The 15,550-nt window shown below is 46.4% G+C and overlaps 1 protein-coding gene across 2 annotated transcripts in view; it reads right to left on the reverse strand.

The window, feature by feature from the left end:
* Positions 1–15,298, reverse strand: part of LOC119210760 (A disintegrin and metalloproteinase with thrombospondin motifs 2-like) — a 90,144-nt gene extending 74,846 nt beyond the window's left edge. For both annotated transcript variants that reach the window (XM_062560814.1, XM_062560813.1), the window contains exons 1-2: positions 14,811–15,298; positions 12,981–13,390 (exon numbers count right to left, since the gene is read on the reverse strand). In XM_062560814.1, coding sequence (XP_062416798.1) covers positions 12,981–13,390; positions 14,811–14,898 — 498 coding nt within the window. In that variant the 5' untranslated portion in view covers positions 14,899–15,298. The remainder of the gene's footprint in view (positions 1–12,980; positions 13,391–14,810) is intronic.
* Positions 15,299–15,550: the final 252 nt, after the last annotated feature.

Here is a 15,550-nt window from a genome sequence, read left to right on the forward strand (position 1 = left end):
TTTTATTGACTCAAACTTCTGCACACCACAGGCTCGTAAAACTGGGCGGCTCTACTGTGCCCCAGATGCTCCGATCAGCCGTAACTAACTTCCCCAAAGTGGACTTAAAGTTTCAGCACTCAGCCCTAAAGGATCTTGCGTGTATTTCTTACAGTAAAATAGAAAAACAACACCATCACATCCAAAGTAGAAACATTTCTGGCCATATTTTAAGGTATATGTCACAAAACAAAGCACTATTGAGGGATCTTTCCATCTTTAACTACTTAGGGTTGTATGACATTATTTTTTGAATGTTCAATGTGATACTGGAAATAAAAAATTACACTTGAAAAATGTTTCTCAAATGGTGGTCACTGACCTACAAAACGCATCAACCGATCTAATATCAAATGATTAAAATCCTGAGATTACTTTAAACGCCTTGAAACTATGTCGCTCAGTACAAACAATCTCGTGCATGTTTTCAGTACATAAATCACTGGAGTTATACTCTTCTGTTCATACAAAATAAAAAGGAAACCTTTTTGCCTCCCTCTGCAGGCGGTGTTGATGTGAGATATCTGCAGATAACAAGAAACACGTGACAAGAAGTCAAAGCATCACAAAGTCACTTCACATCACGGTGTTCATTCCACATGGAGGATTAGCAGCTGCACGTACGCAATCAAACACAAGGGATCAGATTGAAGAGGATTAAGGATGTCGCCTGAGGCTGTAGGAGCGCATGCATGAGTCTACGTTGTACTGCATGAATTTGTGCGTGCCAATTAAAATGTCACACACATCAAACAGCGTACCTGTTCCAACATGTGATCCACGGGCTTCTGTTAATACACCTCATCAGGTTGAAAACGGATATCTCTTATCCTCAGATCTGAAGACCAAAGCCTGTCCTCTACAGCATCATTCACTCATGGACACCTCCAGTCACACATCCAGGAAAGAAAAGACAATTATACAGGGAAAAAATCCCCATGAAAGAAGAGGCAAGCTATTAAACTGACACAACTAGGGGTTCCCACCACTTTAAAGAAATACATGTGCTCCTGTGCACCTGCAAACCATTGGAAATACCTCTCCAATACACACACAGACTGACATCCGTGTGCAGCGTCCTCCTGCTGAGCTGAAGAAAACAGTCGGCACTGCAATTCGCACCCTGTCTGAGCTTAACCAGAGATTTCATCTAGAGGGGAAACACCAGGCTCCTCTATTGGCCCCAATTACTGTGGCCTGGAAGCAGAGTCAACAGCTCCAGTTTTATACAATCACATCGTCTGGGAGGGAATCAGGCCCCGTTCCCTCCTGCTCTGAGCCGTGCACTACCGGCATAAGCCACTTAAACTATCATATTCTGAAAGGGAGCAAAAATGGCTCCGTGCTCCTGGTGGAAAACGGTTCAATACAATTTCACAGAGAGGCGCCCTGCACATTATTCTTTTCATGTAATACTTTGACAAAGATCAAACACATATTTTAACCCTGAAAACGCACAAGGGCTTGTGCTCGGTAGTTCATATTGTAGAAGGATAGCCCATCAGTTCAATTTGTGTGCAATCTGCAGTGTGTGTGTCTGTGTGTGTGTGCGTATGCATGTGTGTGTGTGTGTGTGTGTGTGTGTGCGTGCAGGCCACTCTGAGCCCTCACTCGTATTGCCCTTATACATCACAGCACAGCACCAGCGAGTGGCTCTGTCAAAAAGCCTCCCTCCCTCTCCACCATATCTCATAGTTACCTCTCCTAACCAAATTACCCCCAACCCCCGCTTCACCCCCCCTCCTACTTCTGTGGACACTGAGAGATGAGCTCCGCAGACAGCTGCCTATGAAAAGACAGCAGCGGTGTCCAGCAGCATTTGAGAATAAAATGAGGGTAAACAGACACAGACAAACAGCTGCTGTCATACGTCTGCTGAACATACAAAAGGCATTCAGAACATGAGTAACACTTTCTTTGGAGCAAAATCCATGAAATATAAACATACCTTATTTTTATATGTATCATTTCACATCCAGTGAAAGCAGCACGGAGCGGTTGGTTTGGAATAAGCTGCCAGCAAAGCGCTGCCACAGCCAAGCAGAAAAAGAGAGGAAAGAGAGAAAATCTGTCCTTTAACAGTCAGAAAAACAGGTGCGGCCTGTTGCTTGGGGAGCTCATTAAAGCACCTCGAGGGTGACCCCAACGTTTGCATTTCAACTGAATCAAGACATATTCTTAGTGATTCAAAAGCTCAACTGGATCAAAATGTGAGCCTCTTAGACCCTAAACTTACCTGGATGGTGCATCTATGAATGAAAATGTCATTTCTCCATATAAGCGCCTCCAGTAAATATACAGACACACACACACACAAAGTGTGTCAGTCTGAAAAGCTTCTCCATTTTGGAGCCCACTGCCATTACATTTGTGGAGGAGGAATACAAAAACATCACAACACCCATCTCCTCACAGCAAATACTGACTGAAGATGTCTCACTTTAGCACTAAATTGATGAATGCCCGTCCAGGTGTGGCTCTCCATGTTCAATCCCACACCATCTTTTATTAAAGCAGTCCGTGTGATCAGGAGCAGGCAGAGCAGTCAGTGTGAGGCAACAACAGCTTGCGGCTCAGCTGGGGCCACGACCTTCATCCACTGAAGAGGGAGCGAGAGCGAGATGTGGCGAGTGCAGAAGGGGAGATGAAGATGGAGAAACAACAAGAAACATCAGATACAAAGTACTTCAAAGAATCACCCTAATCTGAGAAACCTCTTTTTACGACTCGGTCACTCCTCAGACCTCTTTAACACTTATAAGGGATATCAAACCACACAGAAACCAAGCTCCTCATGGAGAAATAACAACAAGAACAACCAGCCACTGAAAACTAACTAAATTCAATTTGGCATTCTGATTTCTGGCCCCTGTCTGTAATAGTTTTTATTAACTTCACCTACACAAACTATTGCACTTTGCTGGAGTTCCAACTATTTGGAAATAAGAACCCTGCAGAAACACTACTACAACCGGACTCAGTGTGAGTGATGCAGAAGACTGGGAGGCAACGGCAAATTCACAGCTGATTGTGCTGAATCATTTTATTATTGGGCGGATTGAGACAAAAAGGGGCCATAAAAACGAGAAATTCCCACCATGACTTGGACTTTCAGTAAGTAATAAGTGTGACGTGTCCTTTTAGAGGCTCCAGAAAAACATTCAGTTCAACACCAAAGCCAACCAAAACAGCATGACGCTGATCAGAGGTATTGAGGGAATATGACAGAGGAGAACGTACTTGGCCTCCTACACGCTGCACCCAGTGGAAGGACTGCGCTCACGTGCATGACCCTACGCTGAGGAATTGACCTGATATGGCACAGAGTGGCTGTAGAAACAGGACAACGCAACTCAAGTGCTGATGGGAGGACACCCTCAAAGAAACGACAGCTCGGGAAACATGAAAATATTGAGGAAACATAATAAATCCCGTAAATGTCCAGATTACATGCAACTCCAATCAATACTGGGGGAGCAAAGCCAAGATGAATTCAAGGCCACTGATGTCAGTTGGAAAAGGACTTCTTCATGTTTAATCCTTGTCAAAGTTATAGTAGACAGCTTATTACTCATTTATTGTGTCGTCATCTTTGGCAGGTTTGGTTGTGACGCTCAGTCGAATTGAAAAGAGAAAAGGTAAGCACACCTCCACACCGCCATGCACATAGCATGCAAGAGACTGACAGGAAGGTCACATGACTGATGAAGAGATGGAGGGAAAAGAGACGGAGGTGGATGGCACAGCTTCACGCTGTCACACAGCGGCAGAAAGCGCCCAGAGGAGGGCTCTGTCACGTCGGATCACAGTCAGCCCCCCCCCCCCCCCCCCCCCTCCCCAACCTCCTGGCTGGGAGAAGAGAGAGGAGCAAAAAGCAGGGAAAAAAGAACACCTCCTTTTGCTGTATTCCTCCATTAGTCCCCTCTTCTCCAGGGTGTATCAGCGCTCTCCCTCCCCTCTCACCATGTGGCCAGTCTTGCTGATGAGGACTTGTGAGGTGGATCCCGGCCTAGAGCTAGACTACGGTCCGTGTGTGTGTGTGTGTGTGTGTGTGTGTCTGTGTGTGTGTGTGTACGAGACAGTACAGAAGGGGAGAAAGAGGATTAGAAAGGAACGGTGGAGATAGAGCACAACCTGACAATAAGTCCCTTCTCCCCAGTGTGTCCCCGCCGAGTGTCATTGTGTGTGTGTGTGTCTGTGTGTGTGTGTGTGTGTGTGTGTGTGTGTGTCTCTGTGTGTATGGAAGAGAGAGGCAGAGGATTAGCTTTGGAGACAAAAAAAATCTGTGATGCTGTCAATCATTGCACTGTGAGAGGAGCTGTGTGAGAGTGTGAGAGTGTGCATGTGTGAGAGTGTGCATGTGTGTGTGTGTGTGTGTGTGTGTGTGTGTGTGTGTGTGTGTGTGTGTGTGTGTGTGTGTGTGTGAGAGTGTGCATGTGTGTGTGTGTGTGTGTGTGTGTGTGTGTGTGTTGGAGAGAGAGGACAGCAGTTACAAGAATGTATGATTCTGACTGTGGCCATAAACAAAGCCAATAATAGACTAAGTCTGACAGCAGAGCTATTTTATCATTTATCTCCTCCTTCATTCCTATTTTAATAGCTGAGCACTTTAATGCACTTTAGTGCCACAATAAGCCACACCAATGACACCACATGCTCTTAACATAAACTGATACCCATTGTAGGAGGCCTCAACAGCCCTCACCAAATGGCACAAATATATAGAGCAGAGGAAAAGAAGCGCACCATTAGGATGCTTCTAGATGTCTGATCTTTCCAGGGGGGGCCGTGGTACGGAGCGGCTACCAGCCGCCTGCAGCTAGTAAAGACTTTAGCACAGCAGAGGAAAGTTGAGGCTTTGCCTATCATACATCACACTAAATCGGTTTGGCCGTTATATATAAACCACATAAACACTGATCGTGATCCTGATACTAAATCAGAAATTCTGATTACCGTGGATGGGTTACATTGCTTGGACGACGTACCAATACCAGCACAGAAGCTAATGTGTTTCTGGCGATCCCAGTTTGTCCTTCACAAAGGAGGCCCAGTGAGGTCCCAGTGGGATCAACACACCATACGGTGGTTTTGGTATCATATGATGGAGAGCTACACAGGAGGGAGGGGCACATAACAACATCCTCAGTGGGCCTACTGGAGACTTTTAAAGACATGGAGGAGACACGGGTACGCGTTGGGTGTCTCATTGGGTCCAACACAGAGAAGATACCTGCCACAGAGATGGTAAGTATCACAGAACATTGTACCACTTGGGGCTGTGGCACCATTGTCATCCTATGCAAGCGCCTGCATTGTCCCCCAGTGATTGTATCCCCCCCCCCCCCCCCCCGGAAGGAGCAACTTGTCACACATGCGGTTGCATCTGTAAATGCATAATGACATGATTCTGATTGGTATTGTCATCAATTAGGGATTTTAAGTGATGAATGTGACTGACTCGAGATATAAGCTGCAAACATTTCACACTGTGGGATTCACAAGGATTTAGACTGACAGGATGGAAGATGCGTGCCTTTTTTTGTTAATAATCTTGTCTCCCTGCCACTTTTTGCCAATTTTTGGATCTTGTTGGTCAAGTTCTCCAAAGCAGGACATTTTAATCTAAAGTTAAGGTTGAACTCAGCAAAAGACTGGTTTAGTTCTTTGTGTGATGAATATAGCCCCCTGCTTAGATCTAATTCAATCTTTTGCATGTCCCTGATCCAAAATACTTGCATCCAGCCCAACTGGGAAGGCCAACTCTTTGGTAACTCAATCTCACACAGAGCTACACACGGACAAGGTCATGTCAAAGTCTCCGTGACATGTTACGTAAATGTAAGGCAGCATGCAAAGCGTTCCTCGTACACTGTGGCAGACCATCAGTCACAGTGATCAAAGCACTCGGTGTGTTTCTTTGTTTCTGCTGCTGCGCTCCAGCCCCCACAGAGTCAGTTATTAGAATACAATATATTATTATATAATATATTACATATGCTGGTCCACTAACAATTCCCAAGATCCTCAACCCCCCCCCCCCCCCTAAAACCTAATACACTGGGAGAGAAGAAGTGATTATTTCTCTGTTGCAGGAAACAAAACCAAGCAGCCATAGTAAGATGAAGAGGGTGTGAGTTTCTGTTGTGAAGTGCAACAAAATGATATTTAACCATGGTAACAGACAGATCGGATCATGCAAACAGAAAATACAAACGCCACAAAGGAAGAACAAACAGCTAATTAGATCACACTGGGAAAAATGCACACATATTCTTCCCAAGTATGCACAAATACAGCAAATATAAAATCCATGATCAGTCAGAGAAATGTTCTATCTTCTGGAAGCAGTGACCTTGGAAGGAAGAGGCAATAAAAAAGGGAATTTCTTCGTGCTAATAAGAAAGATCCTCTCCTCCCTCCCTCCTGACGGCGCAGGTGGCGACCGTTATGATTCTGCTGTTGTTCCTGCTTCGGGTTTGGGCTCATTAAGATTCCACCGCGCTCCTCCTCCCTCCCACTTTGTGTTACTGACACTTTTCCTCTACCTGCCCTCCATCGCTTCCTCTTCCTCCCTCTCTCTGTCTCATGTTATGTTTCGTTTGTGCAGATCATTTAGGGAAAAACTTGAATACAGCACAACACAAATCTCTCAGAGCGTCCACAGAGGCTGCTGGGACCTGTCGGCTGGAGAACTGCATGGATCTGTTTCCTGGACTCGCTGGCTCATGACTGTCCAGCAGGAGCAAGGATTCCACTAAAGGTCTATTCTGAATTCTGGAGGAGAATTGACATATCGCAGTCTTTAAAATCCGCAGGACACGACGGGCAACACTTTTTGTTCTGACCATGACGGAAATTTCCTTGGAGGAAGAAGCTTTACTTTGAAAAGACACTATGCATGTAACAAGTCCAAAACACGGGCCACAACATCGTTTTCCTCCCTGGAGACTCATCTATACACAGATATCAAGATAAGAAGTGAATCACTACTGTGCGCCCTGACAAAACCCCCAAAACAGCAGTTCCCATAGACCTATAGAGCCTTGAATATCACCGTGACATCACAGTACTTTATCATGACATCACATGTGCGGTGAGTTACTCCCTCTCCACACTACATCATTCCAGTGTGCCGGAGACAATTTCCGTATCAAAACAAACTGCTGCGATCGTGACATCACAGAGGTATTTCACTGTAATTACTGGGGTTCCGCTGCTCCAATTTCTCCCATGAATCCTGTTATTTCAACCACTCCAACAAACCAGCACTTTGTGAATGACAGAGAGCGAGACGAAAGAGAGTCAAGGGGGCTGGTTAAGTGCACTGTATGAGCGGCAGTAATCACAGCCCTGGTAAAAGCACTCTTTTGCTCAGTATAGTGTTCCTCAGAATGAGCTCTCTCTCTCTCTCTCTCTCTCTCTGAGTCTCTCTGACTCTCTCCCTCCGTACCTCTCTTCCTCTATTTCTTTCTCTCGGGCTGATAATAGCTCTAGATTGGGTAATTGTGTGTTTGAGTGGAGTTACACTGCAGGGTGGAACCTGCAATCAGATACCGAGAACGCGTCTCCCCATTCATACCGTGCCTCGGCAGTCTGGTCCTCGCTGCACCCGGCCCTCCTTCCAGCCATGCGGTTCCTGCAGGCGCTCCTCAACCCTGGGCGTTTTGTTTTTTTTAAATATACAGTATATAGCGTGCTCTACACAGCCGCTGAGGGTCAATAACAGCTGTGCACACTGCTGTAATTGATGTCATCATTTCAATTTGAGCTGATTACGGTTGAGAGCTGTTTATTGCGTGACTCGGGGTGGAAAAACACACTTTAGGACCCAGTGAGCTGCCACGCCTCACCAAGCTAAACGGCCCAGGCTGGATGGGTGGATGGATGGATGGATGGATGGGTGGGTGGATGGATGGATGGATGGATGGATGGATGGATGGATGGATGGATGGGTGGGTGGATGGATGGATGGATGGATGGATGGATGGATGGATGGATGGGTGGATGGATGGGTGGGTGGATGGATGGGTGGATGGGTGGGTGGATGGATGGATGGGTGGATGGATGGATGGGTGGATGGATGGATGGATGGGTGGATGGATGGGTAAGAGAGTGGGTGGGTTAAGTTGTAGTATTGTTAAATGCGATTACCTGGGTTTCAGGTAACGGCAGCTACCGAGCGCTGACATGATGCTGGTGTTTAATTAATAAACTAAATCACTGGGAAAATCAGAAGTTCCAATTCAATTGTAAACTGCAGTTATGGAGAGGATGTACTGTACCTATAAAAGTATTGCTCCATGTGTCTGTACTGTATCTGTGGATTGCTACCTTGAAATGTGTTATTGTAACCCTGAATACGATTTTTCTAGTATTTAAATAACAATGTGATATCTCCATGCATCCGCCCACAGTGAAAAATAAATAAAACACCTGTCAGCGCTTTGGCACTCCTGGCTGTTGATGTTGAGACTTTTCAATGAAAGCACCAAAATAACACAGTCGCCTTCAAGCGATCCTGCTGTGTGCTAATAAACACGTGAACACGCTGAAGCAGACATAAATATGGCACATCAGAGCATACAAAGGCACGGGATCACTGCTAATGATCTGCCAACAAATACCAATGGCCAAACTATGCCATTAGCCCACATCAAATATCCTCTAACTAGCAAGACGGAGATCTATAACTTGGTGGTTCTAAACTTTTTCCTTCATAGACAGCAGGTATTCCCCTCAACCCTCAGCACCTCTTGTCTGATCACTGTTTGGGAGCAGAGCTGCTGCTAAAAACAGACAAAGACTGCTCACTAAAGGAACCCTGCCTCTCGCTGTCTCTTTCTTTTTTTGCCAGAGCTCTGAATCTGTGGGTGTTGGGGAGCAAAAAGCTGTCTGCCACATTCTTTTTCACTCTCTTTCTCTGTCATTTTCCCGACTCTTTTAATGCCATCATTAGGAGGACTCTCCTGCTCGCCTGCTAACGCTGCTGGCCACAAAGACAGAAAGACAGGGAGAGCGAGACGAGCGAGGGGCGGAGACAATTAGAGAAATGTACGCACAGGTTTTTTGTCTTGCAGCGAGCAGAAGAAGGTTCACAGGAAACATTGCTTTTGGCTGCTGCCTGTCCCTGCTGTGTGTCTGCGCCCACCTACAGCGTATGTGTGTGTGTGTGTGTGTGTGAAAGTGTACAATGCACATCACTGCTGTGGAAACGCATGTCCACTCATCCAGGTGTGCAACCACCTGGACTTTAGGAGCAACCCCCCTTCCCCCCCAAAATGACAGGCTCACACACCTCCTCTCTTAAAAAAACCTCAGAGCCCCCTTCTCACCCAGCTGGATCCCATTTCTGGCCAGCGAACGCGTCTATGGGCTCCACAGACCTGTCTGACCTTCTATTCCCATGGTAACCTGACACTGCCCCACCATTGATTGTCTGAGGCGCTGCGGCCGATCTGGAAGACAGGAAGTCAAACACTGGAGATGCCGTGCAACGAGAGCACGTGTGTGTGTGTGTTTGTTTGTTAAGTGAGGATAACATGTAAAGTGTTGGTCTCATCTGGGTGGTAATTCATCCCGTTGTGCTTATAAATCACAGCGATTGGTTTCAGTTGAAAGGGTTATTTAAACAGACATGAGATGCAAACATCATTGCTGTACATGTTTAAAAGATGAGTGATAGCTGGTGGAAGATGACTCTTTTATGGCCGTTTATGGATTCAAATACCTCTGCCTAATTGTACTCTTATACTTTCATTTTTAGAATTGGTCACATGTAAATCGCTCCTAACAGAATCGTTGTAAAAGGATACGACCTTCTCACCTCGCAAATTGCCCAATGTGTGGAAAACTTGCCCTGACTTTACCGCTCCAGTAAACAGGGCTCGTAAACAGCAAAGGTCCTTTCATCAGAACCAAAAGATATGAAAGGAAAATGAATAAACTTCCTATGGGAAAATGAATGTGTCCCTAGTAGGAGTTTGGGAGCTGCTCTGTGAAACAGTCCCCACTGCGTCAGCACGTCAGATTCACAGATTAAACAGCCATCGTTTTGTACATCCCATCCCTACGCCATGGTCTCTTCTAGAAAAAAGGAAAAGCTCTGCTGACACTCAACATTCCACATAAGATCCTAAAAAGACATTCACACACATGAATGCACCTGACCTCACAGGCACATGTGCACAAGATCAGGCGACCGCAGCCTCCACCTACTTTACATCAGGCTGGAGACCCCAAAAGCACAGATGCATTCACATGGAATTAAAATTCAGGAATTCAGATCTTTGCGTTGTTTTCTTTGCTGAAATTGAAACCCTTTTCCCAAAAAACACTACTGCAGCTTTTTCATTCATTTTTACCATTTGACCAAATTTAACCAAACCACCACATCAAATTTCAACTGAATTTTAATTGTCATAGATCCTGAAGTGTAAACAAACCTGAAGGAGTTTCCTCAACATACAACCTTAAAAATTAAAATAGATTTCTATGGAACTAAAAGGTTTCGGGTGTTCCCCGACACTGAAAAACACCAATATTAATGCATGAGGTTTTTTTCAGTTTGATTCAAGCACTTCTCCATTCTCTGCACACACAAACAGAAACACAGCCTCAGCTGCAGACTGAATTCATCTTGTTTGGCACCTATGTAGGACTAACATTACACAAACACACTCCAGGTCTCAGACTGTAGGGAGTGCTGCTTCATCTCAAAGAACTAATCAGCTGATCACAGCTTCTGTTCACAGAAATCCAATTCTCCACAAAGGTCATTTGTCCATTCAAAGGTTTTACTCTTTGATGCTCTCGTATTTGTTCTGGTCATTTGTCACTTCTTGAGATCCATACCTTGTGCCTGATTCATTCCCCCTCCTTTGCCCCTTTATGTTTATTTCCTTGTATTTTGGTTTGAACCTTTCTGCCCCCCCTCTTGGCTCTCTGCCTCTTAGCCGCCATCACACACCTTGAACACAGCCAGCAAGATCCTCGCCTGTGAATGATAACACGGGGCAGAAGACCATCTAACCAGGTGGAGGGGTCACTGAGGAAGTGGGCAGATGGGGGCTACGTCGGGTTTAAGAAGGCCGATGGGGGATGGATTGAGCTTGGCTGCATTTCTTGGCATGTCTGCGGGGGTTGTACGCATTGATTAGTAATGACATGCGATGTTCAGGGGCGAGGAGAAACCAATTAAATATAAGTGGGCAGCGATAATCTTTGTGTTTGGACTATTTGGTGATTACAGCGGTCAATAATATTTGTCTTAGAAATTATTACAGTAATATTATTGTTTTACTCCATTTAGAAAGAAAACCTTAAAAAACACTGAAAGAAAGGTTCACATTGTTTTACACCTGTCTTAACAAAACACTGACATGCTCATAAGTCCTCCGGTCCATACTGGTCCTGAAGGGATCCTTTTCTAATGCAACTCTAATGTAAGTAATGGGGTATTAACTCGACAGTTCTTATTCTGTGCAAAAATGGAAATGTAACTATCCATCCTTGTGCAAATAAAATCACGGACAGCCTTTTAGGTCCTATAAAAAATGCAGATTCCAGGCTGAAATGACATCTTAGTGATAGCCCAGTGTGGCCCCGTAACCCTAAAAAGGTTTAATGTGAATATGTTGATCACTACTCGAGAAAAGGCTTTTGTGAAGGCCACACAGCAAATTTACGGTTCATATGCTGGATGTTTGGTGGCCATTTTTGCTCTGGTTTTGGCAAGGTTAGTATTTTCAAACAGGTGCATATGGTAACTAAAGATACTAAAGTTTTGAACGATGTAAAACAGTCATAAATTTGTTTGTGATCACACAATAATAATAATCCGGTTCGGGCCAAATTTGGTGATTCTCGAGTGCAGGTTCCAATTCTGCAGATCAGGAGATTTTCTGCTTCACCTTTTAAATTAGAGTCAAAATAGTAATGACTTAATAATATGATTAAAAAAAAAATTGATATAAGAAAGACTTGAAAACATGTGAACCCACCCTTGTAAATCCTGGCATGCATATGCATTGAGCCTCACTGGTCTGATCTGTTATCAATAAGCAACTACGCTTTGACAGCAACCTTTCCTAAAAATGACCAAAAGGCCCTGGAGTCCCGGGCCGGAGCTGCTGCTGCTTGTGTCAGGCTAAGTGGGCTTGTCAGGCCTGTGCTGTCCTGGCTCCCGGCCTGCTCAGTCCCTCGTGTCCTCAGGCCTAAACGGATCCAGTCGCTGCTACTCAGCTCCAGTGGCGGGCTGATCTGGCTGACTAATGAACAATTTTCCTAATGAGGGGAACACCACCCCCAATCCCAATATTCCCTGTACGCATCCGCGATCCATTTTTACTCGTATTTACTTTACTTCTTCCCACTGTCGTGAGACTTATCTTTCACACTTGTCTCATCCACGTCTTTCTCGGTCACTGGTCTCCATCTTTCCTGTTCCTGTGAACATTCTTCACACGGTCTATTTCACTCCTTTCCCCAAATGCCTTGCACCAACTGCCATCTCTGCTCCTTTTCCTCAATTCATCGTCAGCTCTATTAAAAGCATTTACAATTCAGGCTCTTTTAGCAACTGTTGTGCAACCAAAATATCTGATGGTGGCAGCTTGAATTCAAATGCTGTTGAATTGTCTGCTATTTGTCCAGTGCTACAATGTTATTCTCAAAGCATTTTGCTGAGATATAAACATGAATACAGAGGTTATGGGTGAGACATGTATACCTTTTACATGAGCATATCATAAATGTCAGAGGGAGAACATGGCTCAGGTATGTCACATGGCAGGCAACTGGTTTGGAGGATGTTAGGGAGAAAACTCTCACCAGGGACAAAGACATGGCCATGTGACTCTGTCGTGAAGCACCTTTACAGTGAGCTCAGTAAACACTGCAGCAGCCCCACACATAAGAGGCAACAAGGGTTTTCCACTCACCAGGCCGTCACAGTTGCTAATAGCCACAGAGGCTCCTGGTTCGTCTTTGACGTCCCCCACGTACAAGCATTCATCGTGCAGTGGCTCAGAATGCAGAGTGCTGTCGCTGTCATCGTGCCACTCCATCTTGGCTCCGGGGGCCACCAGCCTGGCATTGTGGCGCAGACGCAGGTGGAATTCCCGGCCGAAGATGGTGACATTGTAGTAAACCCTTTGGCGAAAGGCCATCGGCTCTTCTTTTGGTCCTTCCCACTCGTCATTGCCTGCTCCCGCCTCCCTCCTCCGGCGCCTACGGGACTGCCCTCCTGCCATGCGGCTAGCCGAGACGGTGTGTGACAGGAAGCGGCCCTCTGCGTCCACACTGATCGGCCTCACCAGTCCATACTCCCCCAGGACATGCTGCAGGGAGTCTGGGAACAGGACAGTAGAGGAGGGAGGGAGGGAGGGAGAGAGGGGGGCAGTCGCAGGTGAGAGTGGGAAAGATGTTTATTGTGTGTTTATATGTGAAAATGTGGGAAGGAAGATTGTTGGAGGTTAAAGATGAAAAAAATAAGCCGGGAGGGGATCTCAAGCGAGAAGCGTGATAAAGAAGGGCATGTCCAGGGTGGGAGAATGCAAACTAGACAAAATAAAGAATTACAAAAATGTAAAACAAGATTAAGCATTTGATATCCTCCGTCACCAGGATAAATAAAAGAAATGAGAAAACACAGGCACACACACACAGCCCCACCCAGAGGCGACCCCGGTGCTCGGCAGCGCGCGTTTGGTTACTGCAGCCTCAGCAGAGCGCGCTGCGCTCCTGACACCTCCTGTGCCCTTCCACCACCAACAGGGAAGCCCGCAGCGGGAGAAGGCGCTAACTGCGGCTTCTCACGCTGTTCTCTCACTGTCACGGTGCTCGATTCGGGAAAAGTGAATTATATGACCTCGCCAGCGACTAAATAGCCAAATAAAACTAAATCTATAGCGCGCTATTAAATCATTTGATGCACCTAGGAATGCATTTTGCAGCCATTCATCCTGTCATTTTATTAATAGCGTTACTGTATTTTAACTAAATGTAAATACATGTAATAGAACTATTTGCTGTCGTGGATTAAGGAACAAGTGACTGAAAACACAGGTGCATTTGAAAGGCGACCCACCTCACACACACACACACACACACACACACAGACCGCAGAGCCAAGGCCGTTTTAACATCACACCACACAGTCAGAGACGAGAAGGCACCTTAAGGAAGTCCTCAGGGGCACGTGGCAGTCTTCGTTATTATCAATATTACAATCATAACGTTATCCGCCCGTCTTATATTATTCATAAAGTCAACCGACTGATTCAGTCTTACACTCGCTGTTTATGTTTCTTTAGCTCACGTGTTAGAGGGGTGATTTGATAATGGTGTGATCAATGTCGCTGACACCCGACACCAGCGTCCTGTGACGGATCGATAGATGCGACAGCGGCAGAATCAGATAATGTTAGACTATACTTCCCTGCCAAACCGGACCGTAAACCGGTGCATCCGATGCCCCCCCCCCCCTCCCTGCACCTCAGACAGCATTATCCCCCCTGGATTAGAGAAAGCCAATCCCAACACTGCACTTGCGCCACTGACGGAGCCTGCACAAAACGCACAGAAGTTACATGCACCCCACAACAAAAAAAGCATGTCAAAAGCAATCAAACACAAGCATGAGAAACAATGTTTTGCCGCTCCGCTGACTTCCAGTGAGCGCACTAACACCCCCCCCCCCCCTTAATAAAAGATCATCGGATAAGAAGACAAACATCAACACTGACCACGTTTAACCCCCCTGTACGTACCGACGCTACTGGCGATGTAAAGGCCGCTGGTGTGCAGCAGAAAGGCCGGCAGGATGATTAGGACAGTAAATCCAGGCGAGAGACCCATGGCAGCTCCGAACTGCGCAGGTGAGAGAGTGGGACTCCGGGCTCCAGTGTGGTGACGCTCCCCGCCCGGCGCGACCAGCCACGCCACGACAGCAACAGCACAGCAGCCCGCAACTAGACTGCCAAGTGCACCGGGAGAGACGGAGCTCTCCTCCTCCTCCCCTCCCTCTCTCTCTCTCTCTCTCTCTCTACTCCTCCTCTCCGCCGAGGTCTCTCACTCACTCTTCTCACTCACTCTTCTCTCTCTCTCTCTCACACACACACACGCACACACACACTCACGCAACTCTCCTCTGTGTCTCTCTTTCCCTCAACTCCTCTCGCACGTTGCGCGCCTCCCCCCAACACTTTTTTCCTCAGTGCTGTGACAACTCCCCGACACAACACTCTCTCTCACACACACACGCACACACACACGCACACACGCACGCACGCACGCAACGGGGTCCGCGGGTCTCCGCTGTGAGGAGATGAGAGGATCTTTGCCGCAGACGGACTGACAGGCCTGCTTAAAGCTCGCATCAAATGCGGGGAAATGAACGAACGCGCTGCTTTATCGCACCTCCAGCATGCGGTGAGCCACAGGGGGACTTTTCTCTTATTGCTTTGCAGCTTGGAAGCTCTTTCATGTGTGAAAAATACTGTTCGGGTCT

This window comes from Pungitius pungitius, chromosome 2 (assembly GCF_949316345.1).
Source record: "Pungitius pungitius chromosome 2, fPunPun2.1, whole genome shotgun sequence".
NCBI lineage: Eukaryota > Metazoa > Chordata > Actinopteri > Perciformes > Gasterosteidae > Pungitius > Pungitius pungitius.